This window comes from Myxocyprinus asiaticus, chromosome 12 (assembly GCF_019703515.2).
Source record: "Myxocyprinus asiaticus isolate MX2 ecotype Aquarium Trade chromosome 12, UBuf_Myxa_2, whole genome shotgun sequence".
NCBI classification, from domain to species: domain Eukaryota; kingdom Metazoa; phylum Chordata; class Actinopteri; order Cypriniformes; family Catostomidae; genus Myxocyprinus; species Myxocyprinus asiaticus.
This window is the reverse complement of record NC_059355.1, coordinates 44,534,884-44,555,618: the sequence shown is the minus strand read 5'-3', so window position 1 is coordinate 44,555,618 and position 20,735 is coordinate 44,534,884. Positions and strand designations below refer to the sequence as shown.

Here is a 20,735-nt window from a genome sequence, read left to right as displayed (position 1 = left end):
TCCCTGCACTCTGTGGCCAGATCAGCATATTTTAGCTTCTTCCTCTCATAAGGTCTCCAGACCCTCTTCCCATGGAACAGTAAGCTCAATCATTACTATTTTCCTAGCTGAAGTAAACCACAATACTACATCCGGCCTCAAGGAGGTAATGGCAACCTCGGTAGGAAATTTTAGCTGCTGGCCAAGGTCGACCCTCATTGACCAATCACTTCCAGGCAACAAGCTTGATCTGGCTTCTCTCTGTGCTGTGCCTTATTTGGCAACTCCTTATTTGTCTTGCACCGATTAGGACGATCTCAAATGCAGCTGTGAAGAGGATGGGTAAGATTGAACATCCCATCGCTATTCCTTTTTCCAACTGCTGCCATCACGTTGTGTTGTCCTGTGTTGCATGACATATCTTCAGGTCCCCATAGTAGCAGTCTACCAAGCTCCTAATGCACTCTGGTACATGGAAAACTACAGTGCATAGCTAACAAGCTTATGTGGAACTGATACAGGCATTTGCCAAGTCCAGCCAGACTATGTGGATGTCTTTCTTATCTCTCTTGGCAGACTGGATCTGCTCCCATATTACTGACGCATGTTCTACACACCCAGGAAAACCTGGTACGCCTGCCTTCTGGAAGCTTGTGTCTATGTATCCATTCTTCAGGAGGTAGTCAGACAACCTCCATGCTACCACAGAAAAGAAAAGCTTTCCCTCAACGTTCAATGGAGCAAAGCTCTTAAACTGACTAATGCTGGTGGATCCCTGCTCTTTGGGTATGAAGATGGCTACTGCCCTTCGCCATTCAACAGGTATGCACTGCTTCTTCCAGGCAACCCTCAACAGTCTCCACAACATTTTAAGAACCATGGGAAACTTATTATTTAGCTTGTATGTTATCCCATTCGGGCCTGGGGCTGAAGTTGCCCTGGCATTTCCTACCACCTGCCTCACCTCACTCAGCATAGGAGGATCTACATCAAATTCCACTACTGGCTCTTCTGGCCGTGGGACATATCCAGGGGAGCCAAGAGGGTTGTCTTTGTAGGGGTCACCAAGTTGCTGTTCCATGTGGTCTTCTAGTTCCTCTTTTGCCATCACCAACTTCCCACTCCTCTTTTCTTCCACTTGGTTTCTGGCAAACTTAAAAGGGTCCTTGATGAATTTCACCCTTTCATGCTCCTTCTTTCTTCTCCACTGTCGAATTCTCTCTTCCCTCCTCAAGACCGCTAGCCATCCCAGCATACCTTCAAGCCCTCCTTCTCCTCTGCCTTCCTCAATACCTTACGAAGCTGCCTCCACTCTTTCACATGCTGAAGTATCTACTTCCCTCTCCGACCCATCACCCTGGGACCACTCTTCCTTACTACTGTTTCACCAAATCTACCTATGCATTCTTCATAAACAATATCGCTAAACATATTAAGCCTGGCCTCCACCCTTCCAGTAAGGGCATTCTCCAAGGTGGAGCACAGGTCCACATCTAGTCTGCTCCATGCATTCTTATCATTAGATCTCTGCCACTTTATTAGCCTCCTTCTCCCTGGTTTCTTCTCATTGTCATGTCTTCCCTGTCTTGTCTGTGGATTGAGGGTCGTCTCTTCTTGCGGCTCACCTTGCAGGCTTGACCTGTCCTGCTGGCGGTACTGGTCTTCTTGGTGCCCCTCCACAACAGTGGATTCAGTAGTGCTGTGGTGCTCAACCGGGCCCTGTATCCTTCTTGTCTGACCTGCTGCTGCAGTGCAAGGTTGCGTCTGGCTGCTCCCACTACACTTCATCCTTCCTTGATGAATCCGCAGGCCTTTGTAAGTTGTTACCCTCATCCACCTGCAACTGCATCTTCTAAGAATCCTTTGCTCATTATCCATGGCCATTCCAGTCATATCCATATTGTCTGTCCTAAGTGGTCCATCTTCCATCACACCTCTCTTGTGCTTGTAGTTGGTAAGGGTCTCCCCTGTGTATGGACCTGTGGGTAAGGTAATAAGCCTGCCCACCCCTGTGCAGACATTCCTGCAGTAAAGTTAATGGTTACCAGCTGATTTTTTTTTTTTTTTTATTTAAAAAAAATGTTGTATCCTCTTTTCTCCCAATTTGGAATGCCCAATTCCCACTACTTAGTAGGTCCTCGTGGTGGTGCAGTTACTCACCTCAATCCAGGTGGCGGAGGACAAGTCTCAGTTGCCTCCACTTCTGAGACCGTCAATCCGCGCATCTTATCACATGGCTCGTTGTGCATGACACCGCGGAGACTCCCAGCATGTGGAGGCTCATGCTACCCTCCGCGATCCACGCACAAATTACCAAGCGCCCCATAGAGAGAGAGAACCACTAATTGCGACCACGAGGAGGTTACCCCATGTGACTCTACCCTCCCTAGCAACCAGGCTAATTTGGATGCTTAGGAGACCTGGCTGGAGTCACTCAGCACACCCTGGATTCGAACTCACGATTCCAGGGGTGATAGTCAGCGTCAGTACTTGCTGAGCTACCCAGGCCCCACCAGCTGATGTTTTTAATGCTATTTAGAATCATATGTCATACTGTATGTTGCTGGACTGTTCTTCCACTCTGTTATGTTGTATCTCTGTTAACAGCATATCCAAGTTAGAACATACATCAAATGGAAAAAAAATTATAATACTGTATATATATAATATACATTCTTAGATGGTTTTGAGCATATACTATGCCCAGAGTACATATAAATGTGAGGTAAAGGGAATAAAATAAAGGGAAAGCATTACAAAGTTTATGCAGGGAACTTTCCACTTACTTTGTATCTGCATGTATGCATGTGTGCAAAATTTTAACACATTTATGTTTTATCTAAAATTGTGTTCAGGTTTCTCAAGCCTCTGTCTTTGATTGTGCCCTTTTGCACCTTGCCCTGAATGCTCCCCAGAGGGTTAACACTGGGAGGTTACAAGCTCCCTCCTCCTCTCTCTCCCTCTCCCTCTGTTTTACCACTCCCTCCTTCTCACATACTCTCATTCCTCTGTCTACCTCCTCTCCACTGAGTAACCCAAAGACAGACAGTGAACAAGCTCCGCACAGGCTTAATATCGCCAGAGAGAGGTGAGGGCACAGAATCAATGAGGGAGAGACTTTCCATTTAACCGTCGAAAGGCAGGAAGGACACCAGATTCTACAGATCTATTATGAATGGAAAACTTCACGTTTAAAGATTACACTTGAGATGAAACACACTGAAAGTGGATTAAATTTATCTGCACAACCAGTAATATCTTGTCTGACAAGATCCCACTGAAGTGATCATCCACGATTGGAACTAGTTTTGCTTTTATAATCCTAGATATAGTATATTTAAACCATTCTGTAAATTGTAAGGACAGATCGTGGATGTGGGGAGACATATTCACCTGTCGGAGAGAATTTGGATGGTATTTCTCATGCAAGGTAAATAAAGCCATTCTCTTTTACCCTCTTTCTGCCTTAAAATTGTCCTTCAGAGCCTGGTTTTACCTATTCCAGGGCAACATTCAAAAGACCAATATTTTTTTGTGAGATCAAACATCATGAAAGTGCTTGAGATTATCTGGCATATCATTTTTGAAGTTAACTCTTAAAAATAAAGGTTACAATTTGAAAACTAAAGACATTGGACAACCACAAAGAACTGGTTCTTAAAAAACAAAAACAAATCATCTACGTACTGGTGCTTTTAAGAACATAGAGACCAATATGCTCATCTGAAGACCCTAAAGAAATGTTTTAATCTCCAAAGAACCTTACAGCCAACTCAAGAGCCCTATACAGCCAAAATTGGTTCTTGATAAGAAAAGGATTCTTTGCTAAACCGAAGGTGCTGCCAAGAGCCATTGAAGATTCCTGATTTTTAAGAAATACCTTATTTTTATTGTACTAGTACATTCTACACATAAAACAACATATTGATATAACAGTGACATCTACCTAAAATAAAGTGTTTGATTAGGAAAGAATTTGATGACATTTAAATGAGTCTTAATGTATTGCTTATACATGTATCACCATTTACAAGCAATGGTGACCAGAGAGATGATCATTTTTCTTTGGCCAATAAACAGAAGCGCCACTGTTTGCTTATGTGCAAAAAGTTTTCTATTCAAACCATAAATATGAATTATGAGACACTAATATGCTGAGATATAGCACTGATTGTTGCTCTGTGAAATATAAACTGTGATTATGAGAGCTGCTGAGCAAATCACACTCATTATCAGCCAAACAAGTCTGAGCATTTTTTTTATTTTTTTTTACTGTATTTGATCCAAAGAATGCTGTTTTTCTCATTTTTTTTCTGCATTGCAATAATTTAATTAAGAATACAAGGTTTACAAACAGCTCTCAAAATAAAGGCAGTGCCTAAATTTAAGTTATAGGGTTTATTTTTTATCAACTTTTTTTTAACCTTAAACAAAATCCACTAAGAAAGATGTTCTTGAAAGCAAAACATGAACAAGCAAGCACTTAATGTTAATGGAGGAAACTTAGAAGAGTGTGTTCTGCATTTTTCAAGTTTTGTTGTGGCTTAGCTTGGCAGGTTCGGTCACGGTTGTACATACAGTAACTAAGCAAGAACTAGCTGATTTCAGGAACTTTAAAGCTTAATATCTTTACATACAATCCATATATTTTCCATTGTTGATTGTGTTGATATACGTGCTGATGTTATTGGGGAATTTGATACATGTGTGTCCAGACACCAATAAATATTCCACAATTTCTTTACAGTATTTTATGTTAAGCAAAGTACGCTCTTAATATGAAGAACCATTTTCACTGTTTTGAGTTGTATGTGGTTCTTTGGAGATTGAAAAGTTTCTTGATGTTACATTCTAAGTTGACAGATCAGTGTACTGATTCTTTAAAGCACCAGTATGTATATGGTTTTCAAAAGAACTAGAGAATAAAGCAACCTGGTTTCTCATTGAATCACGTTACTGTACCTACATTTTAGCAAAATGATTTTTACGTGGCTCATTGTACATATCGCAAGAGTATCCTGGTGAAATGAACACTAGAGGTGCTACAGTGACAATGACTTTTATTCCCTGTCACACAAATCATGAGTACAAAGGCAGATTATCAGATCATTAACATGTACTTTTCGTGCTGTTCATCACACAATGCTCACTTATGACATCTAAACACTTTTGCTACGGGCCATGAATTTAAGGCAATACATTTTATTGTTTGCAATACATAACCAACTACATTTACAAGCGTATTCAAATGTGATCAAATTGCTCAGTATAGCTCAGTGGATAGAACGCTGCACTTTCAATGTAAAGGACTGGAGTACGAGTCCTGAAGAGCACATGAGTCGACACGTGAGGCGAAAGTGTCATAGAAGCATCACATAATGACATGGTTGCTTCAGCAATTGCATTTTAAATCTCACATTTGCCTTTATGACACTGTCAGTTAGGTTTAGGTTTAAGGTTAAGGAAAGGGAGGTCGGTTTTGTCAATTTAAAACTAGATAGAGCATTAACCTTAAAAATATTAAAACGTATAAATGTACCTTAGTTGACATTTCACCTTCGAACTGATGCGATATGTGTAATGAATCATGTCTTAATGTTATTTTGAAAAATTTTGCTATAGTCACATAATTTTCCTCAGATTAGGCTGGGATAAAAAGTATTAGTGGAATTTAAAAAGGTTCTCTTATGGCATCAGGTTATAACATTTTTGGTTCTAAAAGTTGTAGCTCAATTGGTAGAGCATAGCAACAGCAACACCAAGGTCTTGGGTTGGATTCCCAGGGAACAAACAGACTGATAAAATGCTTGAATGCACTGTACAGTGAAGCAGTTGCTTTGAATAAAAGTGTCTGCCAAATGCATAAATGTAAATAAAGTCAAGGCTTTCTTAGCAAATGGCTATAAGAATCCTTGTCAAGTGGGTCTACAGAGCTCCTTGAAGTTGGAAGAGTTCTTAATATAAATGCCTTATCATGGATATAGACCGTTTGGCTTGAATCTGTGATCTTATTCTCACCTTTCTCTGTGTTCTGCTCTTTTCACCTGTCAGTCTCCACCATGGGCCACGGATTCCAGTTTTTGTTCCGAGCTCTTTTAAAGTTAGCAGGGGTGTAGAGGAGCCCATTGTTTCCTGTGAAAGCAGATCACAGCCCTGGAACTAATGCCACCATTAAAATAATGATTAGAGTAACAGGCCAGCACCATTAATGACCCCTTCTGTTCCTATGCCATTTAGTGCCTGTTTTTCTTCAACGGCCTCGCTTTTTCATCCTTCCTTTCAGTCAGGGATGGTTAGGCTGATGAAGAAAGCAATAGGCTTCTGTTCTCGCTATCAGGCCGCCCACAGAACGACAGAGAAAAAGACTGGTGCAAAAGACCCCCCCCACACCCCCGTGACTGATGGCAATTACCCATGACCCCAGTGGTTAGTGAGTGTGTGCATTTACAGTGGGGCCAAAGGAAAAACTGGAAGTCTGGAAATAAACAAAGTTTTAAAAGTTTTAGGATCCAGAACAGATACTCGTTTTTTTATTTTTTATTTAATTTTTTTAAATTTGAAGGACACTCGTGTGTCCTTCACTAATTAAAAAGTACCATCTAGTATTCTGGTATTACCATGATTTTTTGGACATGGCACCATGATTATAACATGTTTTTTTGGACATTTACCATGGTAGGACCTTTTAAGTACATACTATTCTTTGAATACCTTGGAGAACAATATAAATACCCTCGTATATGAATATGGTCCATGGCACAGTGAGGTCCAAAAGTCTGAGACTACATTGAAAATCTGAGATTCAAAATTTAATTTAAACCTCAAAATATCAAGATAATTTTTCGGATTTTGGAAAACGTAAAATAAAGAGACGATATGACGTAAACTATAGAAGAAATGTTTTAAGATTCTGCACTATTTCTAGGTCAAATGTAAGCTAATTTGTGACAATGACCTTGTTAACATTTTCAAGTCATGCTGGATAACTTGGGTCATCAGGTTTTGTTCAAACTTGTAAAGTCCATGCCAACTCGAGTGCATACATTAAAGCAACAAAGGGACATACCAAAAACTACAAAATTCTGAAATCCATGTACATTTTTCATTTCAACTTCTCACTCAAAGTGTTATGCTGCTACTATTATTTGCAATGTAAAATTTTGTATTAAAAAATGCAAAGTCGAAGCATTCACTTGTGGTCTCAGCCTTTGAACTCTCAAAAACATGCAGTCCTTTTGTCATAGATGAAAATGCGCTATATCCAAGACTGTGAATAATATAACACCCATATGCTTCAATAATCTGACAAAACAGATGTGCTGCTGTATTGTAGTTGGCTGTAACACCTTGTCTCCTTTGATTCAAAAGGGGAAACTATTCAACAGAAGGCAATTTTACAAGAAAGTGCGTCTCAACATTGATAAAAAGCACTAAAGCATTCCAGTATTAACATGGATTCTCCACTATAACTCTTCCTCCACCATCGGTTACGGAGCCAAGCAACTGCTCGACTATGTCTGTACCCCGACTCCATTCCATTCAACCATTTGTGTGTGTGTGTGTGTGTGTGTGTGTGTGTGTGTGTTTTGGGTTTGAGATCTGTCTGCTGTTGAATAGAAGCATCAATAATATTCATAAGCAGAAGGGGTGAGAGAAAGCCTGTCAGGCACTTAGAGATAAAAGTAGGCCTAGACTGAACAACTGATGCACAACGCTTCAAAACCATCAATCAATTTTAGAAGTGAAAGATCGGACCATCTACTAACTGACTGTCATGTTAACTGATGTGGTATGTGGTTGGCAGCAGGTTTGAATTTGGTGTCTATGGTACAGACTAATGCTGTCGAAGTCTGGAAATATGAACTGCTCAATTTTCTACTGAATCAAATTATGTATAACTCCATATACATGCAATGTTTATGCTGTATAGAACCACCTGTACACTGACACATTGAAAAAGTTAAAAAGTTTTCCAGATGCACCCAATATATGTGTCAGAGCAAGTTTTTTTTTTTTTTATTGAATATTGCTGAAATATTTGAATTAATTTTTTTCTTTTTTCTTCTTTTTTTGTGAATTAACATGTGTTGCTTTAGAATGTAACTGGACATATATTGATGCAAATTTAATTTGATTTAACACAATTGTTAACTACAACAAAAGTTGTGCTAGGCAGACCAAAGCCAGAACTTATTAGGTTAAAGTCAACATGAAACATTGTTAGCAACTCATTTTACTTCTGTTATGTGATGTATTTCTGAGTGAAATGTGATATTCGTCAAGAAAAAAAAAAATGTTGGGTGGTACTTCAGACTGATTTCACCATGAATTCGACAACAGTAGGTTGAAATTTTTGCTGCTGAAATCAGTCTGTGCTTACCGAAATTCAAACCCCTGCCCCCAGTGGCTAAAGCTGGAAGTATTGTTGAACGAATGGGCACGTATGAGTTCCAGTTTCCGGGTGAAATGTCCACAGAGTGGCGCCAAATGATATAATGCAGTTAAACGGGAGTTCATACCCTGCTGGAAAATCCAGCTTAAGCTGGTTGCTGTGTTTTGGAACTTGGTAGCTGGTCCAAGCTGGTCAAGAGCTGGTCAAGAGCTAGTCAAGAGCTAGTTGTCCAGCTACCATATTCCAAAAACCAGCTTGACCACCTTGAGCTGGAATGACAAGCTGGTGGCTGGTCTCCCAGCTTGGACCAGCTAAAAACCAGCTTGGACCAGCTAATGACCAGCTTGGATACGCTTAAGACTAGTTAGACCAGCTCATGACCAGCTTGGACCAGCTACCATGTTCCAAAACAAAGCTACCAGCTTAAGCTGGACTTTCCAGCAAGGTATGTTATTAACTCTACCCCCTAACCCTAATTTCAACCCTAAACCTTACCAGCAGTGGAGTAAAATTTTAATTTTGGAGTGAAACTGCCACCTTTGAATCACCATTGTTTATGTAAACACAATTACTTCCTGGTTTCCACTGGACCAAATCTCTCATCTCTATCAATGCATAGCATTACAGGGAAATGTGATCAGTTTCGACTAAATGGGGTCGATTTCAGGGTACATAAACTTTCGGAAGCAACATGTTTTACTGTGTGATCAAATTGCTTTTAACTTAGCTTTTTAAAGGTCAGGTTAGTAAGATGTTGGGTTAACGTGATCCAAACAGAACTCTAAGAACTGATTATGTTAACTCCAAGAGTTGTGTTGGCTATCATAGTGATGTTGTGTTAACCAAAGTTATGTTACCTTAGGAGTAACGGCTAATCCTTTATCTAAATAAACATGGCCGCTGGATTAAGCAGCTTTAACTTTCATGAAAAGACAACAATACTGCAGATTTATAAAGAAGCTGAGCGATGAGAAGGATTCATGAACCACCCCCCCCCCCACAATCACATACTTACATGACCCCTGAACTTCCCTGTACCTGATTCATATTGCACTGCCCCAACACATATGCACACATACTTTAATCCTAAACACACAGGCACAAATTCTCTTACCTTTTTCATAAAACAAACAGACATATGCACAGAAGCGCACACACACCCGTAGCCTTTAGCACTGAATGCATGCACACACACGCAGAATATAGTCTCTTTATACGAAAAGAATATTACCTTTGCTGTGACTGTACTTCATCAAACAAAAAGAGGGTAACAGAGGGAGAAAGAGAGGGAGGAAGCAAGGAATCTGAGCTCTATCCAAAGTAAATGAGGTGTAAATGGGATTTTCCCCCCAATCGGGGAGCAGTTATCAAAGCAGGGGTGGGTGGGAGAGAAGCTGGTGGCACAAAGGCAGTTCAACACTGAGAAGGGTCATTTCATTTAGAAGTCACATTGTACTTCAGTTCTGATGCAAGAACCATACACACCAAAAAAATAAATAAATACTGTCGTGGTACCATGGTACAGTGATGGCATCAGAATGTTAAACCACAGTACTTTGATATACACTCAAAAAATAGCTCTTGCTGAACTTGATTCAAACATGGACAATGGTTCCACATTTTTAAAATGAGTTTTCTTAATTTAAAATTACTCTGTTATCTCAGCACAGACCCTTTGTGTAGATTGAACCTAACTGAATTGGGTAAACCCAACAAAATTAGACATGTCAAAGTAACTCAAATAAATATTTATTTTTATATTTGCTAATTAGTGACAGTGAATGCTAGCATGCTAAAAACATGCTATAGTGAGAAGCACTACAGAGTGTAGTTTAGTAAATGTTATACGATTAGGACAGCGATTGCTTAATCGAAGCAAGCAATTAATATCATGTGCCACAATACCTGTCCTCATTGTAAGCTCAACCTCCACTCTTCACGTTAATGTTAACCCCAAAAACTCCAACATAACAAAATATTAAACACTAACAAGTATCCCCCTTTATATTCAACTTACACAAAAACACATAAAATAACACTTAATCTTAACATCTAGTCTCCCTATAAAGACCCCTGAAAACTAGAAATCAACTGCCCAATTTCAGTTAACCAAACAAAAATTATTAATGTTGTCCCAACACAAATGGATTAAAGTAAACTTTTATTCATTGAAACAATTCGGTTAAATTAAGTTCACTTAGTGGCATACATTTTTGAGTAACATGAACAAAGTAAAACACAAACCTAACGATAGTAAAAGTTTTTTTTTTTTTTTTTTTTTTGAGTGTAATGTAGATCCTTCAACTGATTTCAGAACCTTTTTTTATTGCAACTTTGTTTCTTCTTTTTGTTATATAAAGGTCACATTAAAACTGTCTTAGAACATTTTTACCAGGCCTTCATCATTTATTTTTGGTACTTTTCAAATGCCTTTTCTGTACAGATTTGACTGTTTTAGGCTTGTCCCAGACTTTCAATATTAAACTACGAAAATCCATTATAAAAACATTTTTTACATGTTTAAAACTATGGTAATCTAAACAAAGAGTGAAACAAACATAAACCGTTTCAATATTTTGAAATGATTTTTATCAATTACAAAATAATTAAGCATCATTTTGGCCACTCCAAACAATTTTTCCCCTAATAAAGTATTTTTTTTTAAAGTTAGTGTTCTTGTTTACCAAGTCGACAAAGGAGTCAGTGAAGTGCATGCTTGAGCCGAAATATGAGACAAGTGATGTTTAAATGAAACAGAAAAATCAAGTTAAATATCTGTAAATATTTTTACTGGCAATCATTTCCAATTAAGCTGTATTTTATTCAATACATTTTTCCAAATCATGCACAAAGAGTGAAAATGTTATTTAATTGTGTATTTAGGATACATAAAATGTTAGCTATGAAATTAACCTTAGCAAGACAAAGGAATATGTCATTTAAAAAAAAAAAAAAGACAAAAAAAAGACCATTCATTCATCACTGTCATTTCTATTAAACACAATACTGAATTTGAGATGTGCTGGAACTGACACTGTGGCATGAATTTTCATGACTTTCAGAAAAAATGACAAAAATGACAAATCTCCTGTGATGCATGTACATGTTGGGCATTGTCATTAGACAAATTAAATTAAGCAGTGAGAGTGTGAACAAATATTTTACTTCTATTTTACTTATTTATACTTTTTAGAATTTAATACCAGATGCAGTTAATAAAGAAAACAGAGGGAAAAGAGAAAATAATAATGTCAGATAGGAAGGGGGTATTTTACTTTTGGTCACGCCTCAGGAATGATGCATTAAGTGTGAGAAAGAAGGAGAGAAGCTGACAGAATTAAAATGACAAATAAAAACAAATAAATGAAACCAGTCAGAGGTCCTTTTAATAACCTCTCTTCTTCCATAAATCAATGTCTCCAGTGTGTGTGTGGGTGTGGGTGTTGAATGGCTGGAATATTAGGACAGGTAGCTTACTTTGGCTCTACACTAAAGGGAATTGCTTGTAAGCAGAGAGACCACACACATGTTCTACCATAGCGCCTTCTGCTGGTTAATATGATGTACTGCCACTTTGTTTGGAGCACATGGGCACTTCTGGGCCAGTGAAAGAGGTGGTAGAGATAAAAGAGAATTTAGTTAAGAAAGAAAAGTGTTCAGAGAAATCTTAATGAAATTTGTCTATACTGTGAACGCGTGATGCAACATGAAAAAACTAGATCACTCCCATTATAACTAAAATGAAGGTTTTTCGCATTACACCGCAAGCATTCATTGTCCAAACGCAGATGCTAATGTGAAACAGGCCGGCATGAAATTAAAAACATACAGAAGTTCAGCTTGATTAGAGGCCGTGATTTAGCATCCCTCTCAAACTACATAAAGAAATGTTTCCTTCATTTAGGGAACAACAACTAGAGATTCAGCCTGACATGCTCAATATATGCTCTGTAATTATGTAGTCACAGGAATTTTAGGGATACAGTTAATAACAAATGGGAATAAAATGTTTTCTTTTGCTTATCCGAGAGCAAGTTTTATTTCCTTCCAAGTTCCATTTGTGTGATTAAGAAACTAATGAAACTATTATGAATATAAGCTTTTGCTCCTTTGACAAGATGATGACAAGGTTCAATATCCACTCCTCTGACAAAGTGTCTTAGTTCAGCCTAAAACCAGTGCCATCTGTGGAAACATTCAATGTGCCAATCAAGTACAAATACGTGGTTTAAATACATGGAGGATTCCCAAAACATGCACGAGTATCCAAAAAGCAACACTTTTGCTGTTGTAAGCGCTGTCAAGAACATGTCCAAATTATATTACACATCAAAATGCATGATTTGGGTGTATAATTGTCATGCAAATAATAAAAATAAATCTCAATCGTGATTAAAAATGCTTCGCTTTCTTTATGCAAAATATAATTTTGTTTTCTTTTGATTTTGGGGTGAAATATGACCTGGACATGTTTTTTGCCCTGCTAAATTATAATAATTCACTATTTGACATTTGGCACAGAAATAAAAATGAGGCCCTTAGAGAAAAAGACCTTTATAATCTCAGATCTCAGTGTCTTAAACTCTGCTCAGATTTGCCAAGACACCAAGGTCTCCAATCAAAAAGTAAGAGATTAACATAAAGAAAAAAGTTCTCCTGAGGAATTTAAGTAGAAATATCTGAGACAAAGTTGATGCTAACTGAAATATAACTGAGATCTATTGAACTATGAAAGAGCAACCTCTGAACAATGTCTGGATCCATCTCACTCTCTTCTCAACAGGTTACACCATATATCTAAAACATACTTGTACTTCAAGGACAGCTCTGTGGTGAGGCATTCGGGAAATAGATTTACTAGTCAAACGACGATGCCCAGTGCCATGTTGACAAATCTCACTCCTCACACGCCGGAACCATGTTTGCTTTTCTGTCTGTGTTAAAAAAATGTTAAAAAAAATGTTGTTTTCATTGGCCAGCGCCACATATCCCTTCCAATCCCCTTGAAGATGGTGTTTGATTGAAGTGACATGCCATGTCATGCCAAACCCCTAGTCTCCCCTCCTTTACCACAAAAAGTGGTCTGAGCAGGATTCGGATCTATATTTGGCTCTAATCGACCTCATCATGTTTCATTACATGGAAAATTACAGAAATGCAAAATCCTTCAACCACTTCCAGTTCAGCAGAATCCTGTGTAAGGACTGTACAAGAACACAAAGTGAAAATGCTCCTGTTGGAGTTTTGGCGGAGGAACTGGGTCTTTTTGAGTGTGTGAGGTTTTTAACAGGCTTAATTTATTCGGAAATGTGGCTGCAGAATCATGAAAAGAGATCAGGGGCATTATTGCAAACTTAGAGATTCTGTAATGATTTCAATGAAGCTTTCGGATTTAATGTATTGGCAACTCTTACAAACAACAACCACTCACATAATCGCTAAAAGGGATAGTTCACCCAAAAATGAAAAGTCTCTCATCATTTACTCACCCTCATGCCATCCCAGATATGTCTGACTTTCTTTCTTCAGCAAAACACAAACAAAGATTTTTGGAAGAATATCTCAGCTCTGTAGGTCCATACAATGCAAGTGAATGGGTGCCAAAAATGTTAAGCTCCAAAAAAGCCCATAAAGTCAGCATAAAAGTAATCCATAAGACTCCAGTGGTTAAATCCATATCTTTTAAAGCGATATGATAGGTTTGGGTGAGAAACAGATCAATATTTAAGTCCATTTTTACCATAAATTCTCTTCCCTGCCCAGTAAGTGGCGATGTGCACAAAGAATGTGAATCACCAAAAACAAAAGCAGAAGAATGTAGAAGTGGAGAGTGATAGTATAAAAGGATTTAAATATTGAACTGTTTCTCACCCACACCAATCATATCACTTCAGAAGATATGGATTTAACCACTGGAGTCTTATGGATTACTATTATGCTATGTTTATGTGCACTTTGGAGATTCAAAAATTTGGCACCCATTCACTTGCATTGTATGGGTCTACAGTGCTGAAATATTCTTCTAAAAATCTTCATTTGTGTTCTGCAGAAGACAGAAAGACATACACATCTGGGACGGCATGAAGGTGAGTAAATTATGAGAGAATTTTCATTTTTGGGTGAACTAATCCTTTAAAACTTATGACCAGCAAACCCTTTGAGGCAACATTTTAGCTAAAAGTATGAACACATTGAATTGTAGGAAACCTTTAAAGAAACTTTCAACCTTTCAAAACTTTTTAACAATCTAAACTTCCTCAAAATCTCCCATACAGACATGAATGATACAAATCACGTGTATTGTTGAGGAGAGGTGTGCAATTACTTTTTCTAAGTAATGAGACTTAAAACTTTTACCTGGTGGACAATAAAACAGGCAAAAAAAAAAAAAAAAAAAATCCTGTAGACCTGCATTGAAAGAGGAACTCGAACCACATCTAGTGACCAGAATATAATAGATACAGTATATGGGCGTGGGCTATTTTGACTTGGGCCAGTAAGTAACAACCAAAAACACCCTCTGAAACACCTAGCAATATCCTTGTTACCACCAAGAACACCCAACCTAGCAATACCCAGAATACCATAGCAACCACATGGCAATGCCCTTAACTACGACGACCACCCTATCAACCATATAGCAATACACTAATAACCACTCAGAACATCCTCGCAACCACATAGCAATGCACTAACAACCACCCAAAAGACCTTGGGAACCACATAGCAATGCCCTTAACCACTCAGAACACCCTAGCAACCAGCTACCAATACCCTTGTTATCACCCAGGATACCCTAGCGACCACATAGTAATGCACTGACAACCACTCCGAACACCCTAGCAACCACATCAATGCATTAACAACCACTAAAAACACCTTGGCAACTACATGGCAATGCCCTTAACACTAAGAACAGCCTAGCAACCACACAGCCATGCCCTTAACTACTAAGAACACCCAAGCAACCACATAGCAATGCACTAACAACCATTTAGAACACCTTGGCAACCTCATGGCAATGACCTTAACTACTAAGAACACCCTAGCAACCACATAGCAATGCACTAACAATCAACCAAACTATAGAACACTATAGCATCATGGCAGCAAGTTTTGCATGGGCAAGCACCACTCAAAACTTTTTTTTCGTTTTGCAATGTAATTACCATGTGGTTCACAACAATGCAAAGACAACGATCAGTTAAGCCCCTTAGAAGGATGGATTCCCTGACAGCCCAAACCACTCTCTGTCTGATGTCAAATAGTTTCCAAATGTTAAGGTCAAGTTGATGTACTTCTAGTAAAGGAGGACACCAAAACGCCATTTGTGTCAAGCAAATATAAATCAAACCTTCCCACCCAGTGTAATGTGTGCATTAATGGCCATATGGTCATTTCTTTCTGTCTCTTCTCAGTGTTGTGTGTGAGTGGTAGTAAGCTGTGGGAGGTGCCCACCGCCCCCCTCACACCCCAAACCAACCTCAGTATGAGGCTGCTTTGGAAGCCACAGTGTCTGGCTCAGCTACGCCATCTACAGAACGAGGAAAGAATCACAGTCACCATGCCACCCAAAATGGAGGGCCACTGGGTGTCAAGCAGGTAAGTGATTTGTTAATGCACACGTTTGTAATATGGACATGAATCCCTGCTGAATAAACCAGCTTAAACAGGCCTAAGGTTGTTAGCAGTCTCCAATCCTGGCTAAGATAATTAGGCTTTTCTTTTTTGATGGTTTTAGAGGGGTTTTGGACACTTGTTAGCTGGTCAGGCTGGGCGACCAGATAAACCTGCTAAACACCCACTTGGCCAGGCTTTGAGACCAGCTAGACCAGCTTAAACCAGCTAAGACCAGCAAACCATCTTAGGCTGGTTTAAGCTGTTATTTTCCAGCAGGAAGGATACCTCAAATCCTGTGGCTTGTTTAGGGAAGTGTGCCATTACTTTTCTTAGCGATAAGACATGATTTCCACCTGGCGGACGGTAAAACGGTCTGGAAAATCCCATAACTTTGGAATTAAGGAGATATCATAGAGATTTGAGGATGGACTCATTTGACATGCGTCACATAGCAACAATCGGAACAGCCGAGCAACCAAATAGCAACATGCCTCTTAAAACACTTTAGTAATTGCATTTCAACACACAGGCAAACCGTGGTGGCGAATTTTCCAAGTTTTATAAAATGCAAAAATCTAGTTATCCACTTGGATTCTTTCTTTTCTTTCAGGTGTGAGGTACGACCCGGTCCAGAATTCCTCACTCGATTCTACACATTTTACCAAAGCCCCACACGTCTCTTTAGAGCCCTCCAACACTACTATTCAGACAGTGATTGCCAAATCCCAGCCTACTCCCTTGTGATCAGGGGTAAATTGCAGCTTCGCCAGGCCTCATGGATCACCCATGGGGCAACAGAAGCTGAGCACCACCTCCATAAAGTAGGTATGGTCATTCACAGTCAGAAGGCCATCCATAATCTTGCTACTCGCCTGTCATTTTCCTGCCTAGGGCTTAAGGGTGGTGGACACCTTGTTCTTCATCGCTTTTATGAACTCTTCAATGCCAAAGCAGAGAAAGACTGCATGGGTGCTCTTGGGTTCTCCATGATGGAACTGGAGTTGCTGAGGGTGGAGACCCACCACCATCCTCATAGCAGACCAGCACAGGAGCTTTTCTTAGGGGATGTGCACACAGACTGGAATGAAAGGGTGCATCACAGACCAACAGGTTACCAGGAGCCCCTGCAGAATGCAATGGTGAGAGGAAAGTCCAATCTAGAGTATTTCTTGTTTAAAAAACTGCCTTGATCAGATTGTTTCTTAGTTCTGGTTAGCAGTATAAGGTATGTTTACTTTCATATTCAGCTTGGCTAGTAACCTATCATGGCTACACTGTTCAAACTGGTTTTTTGCAACAACAAGGCCAGACACATAAGGCCATAACATACTCTATGCAAGTAAATGAACACTGAAACTTGACAATTTCAGATCCAAAATGTGTCAGACCACAATTGATGACACAATGCAAGTACGTATTGTATTCTCAACATTGTCACAAGGGGCGCTATATCTGAAATTACTGTGAACGGTCTGCTTCCATGCCTGCCATGGTGGAGCAACAGTTTGAAGAGAATTATGCTGAGAAAGTAAGGTAAAGTCAATATATTTATAGCAACTTACCTGAATAATAATAACATCCAGTTTAATAGTTTCAATCTATCACCCCCTTGCGTACCGAGGTTTGTTACTAGCACAGTAACACAAGAACGCACTTTATGTATGTTCAACTGGGACATGCGTTGACAATGCGTTGGCCAAGCTCTCGGGTTTGCGTTGCCGTGCTTGTGTAAAGTTTGTTCCTGGCCATTCTCAACAAATACGTAAAGGCTTTGCCAAATCTTTGCAAGCACACGGTGTTTTTTTATGCACCTAACATGCATCCTTTTGTTATTGTGGCGATGATTACCTTTAAAGCTGAAGCAGTAATTTCTGCGACACTAGCGTAACAAAATGGAACTGTGAACATAATCACTGTTTTCAAACAGATGCCAGAAAACTCCCCCCTTCTTCCGTTGGATGTATAAATCAGATAGTCCTACCCCAAAATCACACCATTGGTCAAGCTAATTTTACTTGGTCGGGCTTGATGGGCCATTCAAACAAACAGAGGAATGTGTTGATGATGCTGCTGAGCCACAGTGTTACACTTTTAAATGAAACCAACTCTGCATATTAAGCTGGGATATGAGAAAGAATTTTAAAACTAACAAAATTACATCAGTTTTGTGTGCTTTTTGTGTGGTATTATTCAGTTAGTTTGCAATAAACAGGGTGTCAACAGGGTGTGTGCTATTTACAGTAGTTGACCTGACAGAGAAAATTGCAAGAAATAAAATGTAGAAAATAACAGTTTACACTAATATTTTCTATAGCACCCCTTGTGGCAGCATTTTGTTATGAATTGCTTTCTGACAAGTTTCAGAACACAACAATGTAAAATTGATCTTGTGTAGTTAGAAGCATTTGCATTCACGTACTTGCATAGAGTACGTTTCTTGCCTGACCAGCTTTACCATCTTGTGCCAATAACAGACCATCCAAAACCATTTGGTCCACACTGGTCTAAGCTGTGTTCAAATATGACTTTCAAATAGGCATATTTTGCAGTCACAGCATGGCCAGATTTAAAAATTCGTATTATGCTATACTGATATGTTATTTTTATTACCATATTATTACCTCAGTTATTATAAAAGTATAAAATCTCCCCTTTCTTTCTCAGCACCACATCCACCCATGCCCAGTCTGTGCCCTGGTATACCGTGCCTCTGAACAGCATCCACCCATTCTTCCCTCATACCTGTCCATTCCTCTGGATCTCAACGGCCGCTGGGTGAGCCAACGCTGTGAGACACGCCCAGCCATCCTGTTCCTTACTCGCCTTTTTTTCTTCAACGAGGACCAACACACTTGGGAGGGCACCTACCAGCATTACTCCGATCCGATGTGCCTTCAGCCCAGTTTTACACTGTTGGCATCAGGGCATTATGCCAGAGCAGGACAGTCCATTAAAGTGCACGGCGCAACCGAGCTAGTCTTCAAGGTGACGCGGGCAAAGGTGGCGGTATTCGATCGAGCATTGATACGGGAATTAAATTCGTTGCAAAATGGAAGTTGTGGGCAGGTGGGTCTGTGGAAAGTGGGTGCTGAGCAAGACATAACCTGGACGGATGGTTGCAACGCGCTCGGGATTCGACTTCCGCACAAAGAGTATGAGTTGTTTAAGACAGAGAAGGATCATAGGGGGCGCCCCCTGTTGTTCATCGGGCAAAGGGCAACGGATGGATCCAGCCCCGATCGACCTGCAAAAAGGCCAACATCTTTTCAGACACCAATGGTGCAATGCAACACAGGAATTGGGGTGACGCCACACTACAGTTTCTACAGTGATCATTCAACAGGACCAAAAACAAGTTCAGCCAATACACTGTGTTCTTCATTGATTCTGCTGTTAATCGTGAACATCTGGTGCTGGAATATGTTCATCCAAAGCTGATCAGTTCATTTTGGCAATTCATGATGTGCTAAAGTGCGATTCACATACACTGTTCCAATGTTGGCCTACTTATGATAGGTATCTGGTGCATTGGAGGGAGATCGTTCAATTTGGTGCTATAGTAAAATGCTTGCTAAATAATTCCATTGCTGAAATGTCACTTTTTTATCTATAGAGAAAAATTTTCATAAAGCAAAATGTACATAGATTCCTCTTTCTAATCATAAAGTATATCTACATTAAATTTTATTGTCTGTCATTTTGAGTGTTGTTTGGTATTTTGAATTAGACAGGAATGCTACATTGATACCTGTCAGAGACATTATGAGGAGGACATGGACCACAAGTTGAAAAATGGATGAGCAAAATCGTAATTCTCAGTATAGCGGCTGTAGGAATGGAAGTTCTGCCAATCAGTTAAAAGAGCCAATTGTCTATTTTGATAGAGTGCGTCCTCTTGCACAAGCATATGCATTAACTGGACGAGCCTGTTAGCATGATTTGAGTGAAAGATGTACAGTATGATACCATTGTTGTCAGATTTTATTGCTTATTTTAAATACGCTATTGAATGCAATCTTGTACAGGTTTAGAAATTTTGATGTTTCCTCATTCAAGTAGATTGGAGCTGTACTTATATGCCAAAAACCTACATAGAAAATAGCTGCTCTGGGACATTACCAAGATGGCCGCTGAGTGGTCTTACTTGCCTTCAAGGGACTTTGCACCGATTTCAAGCCCTTACCATTCTGTCAAAATACCTTAACCTACATTCCAGAAGTTAACAAAGATGAACAAATGAAAGAAATGGAAAGCATTTCGAGGAAACAATTCAAGGAGAGCCCAAATGCTTACAGATGTTTGAATGGAAATGCATATATGGTCTACATTCGGGATGGTGCAGCTCTCAAGAATCACAACATATTCAAGGCTGTTGTCTTCAAGGCAATGCAACATAGCTTATTTTTGCAATCTAATCAATCTTATGTATATGTAATCTTTTAATAATGGTGAGGGTGCCTTGAACATATTTATTGCTACCATTAAAGTAATTTTGATAAGAAACTCCATGGACGTTTTCTTGAGCAAGTATCAAATAACATAATTTGTAATGTATGAATAGTGCTCTATTCGGCCAGGCTCTTGCACACTGGTTCAATTCACAACCAATGTTGAATACATGTGCAAAACATTTGAAAGGACCTGTCATGTGGCTTCCACATTAGTGCGCTCTCTCGCCAATATCTGAAGATATTGGCGTTCTCAGAACTCTGCATACAATTCTCAGTGTTTATTTGGAAGATCA

The 20,735-nt window shown here is 39.3% G+C and overlaps 1 protein-coding gene across 1 annotated transcript; it reads left to right on the top strand.

Annotated features, from left to right (window-relative positions):
• The first annotated feature begins 3,001 nt into the window (after positions 1–3,001).
• Positions 3,002–20,494, top strand: LOC127449665 (protein APCDD1-like). The gene is made up of 4 exons (XM_051713215.1): positions 3,002–3,409; positions 15,790–15,973; positions 16,602–17,130; positions 18,656–20,494. Exons 1-4 carry the CDS (start codon positions 3,391–3,393, stop codon positions 19,427–19,429), a joined length of 1,506 nt encoding a protein of 501 aa, XP_051569175.1. The 5' UTR covers positions 3,002–3,390; the 3' UTR covers positions 19,430–20,494.
• Positions 20,495–20,735: the final 241 nt, after the last annotated feature.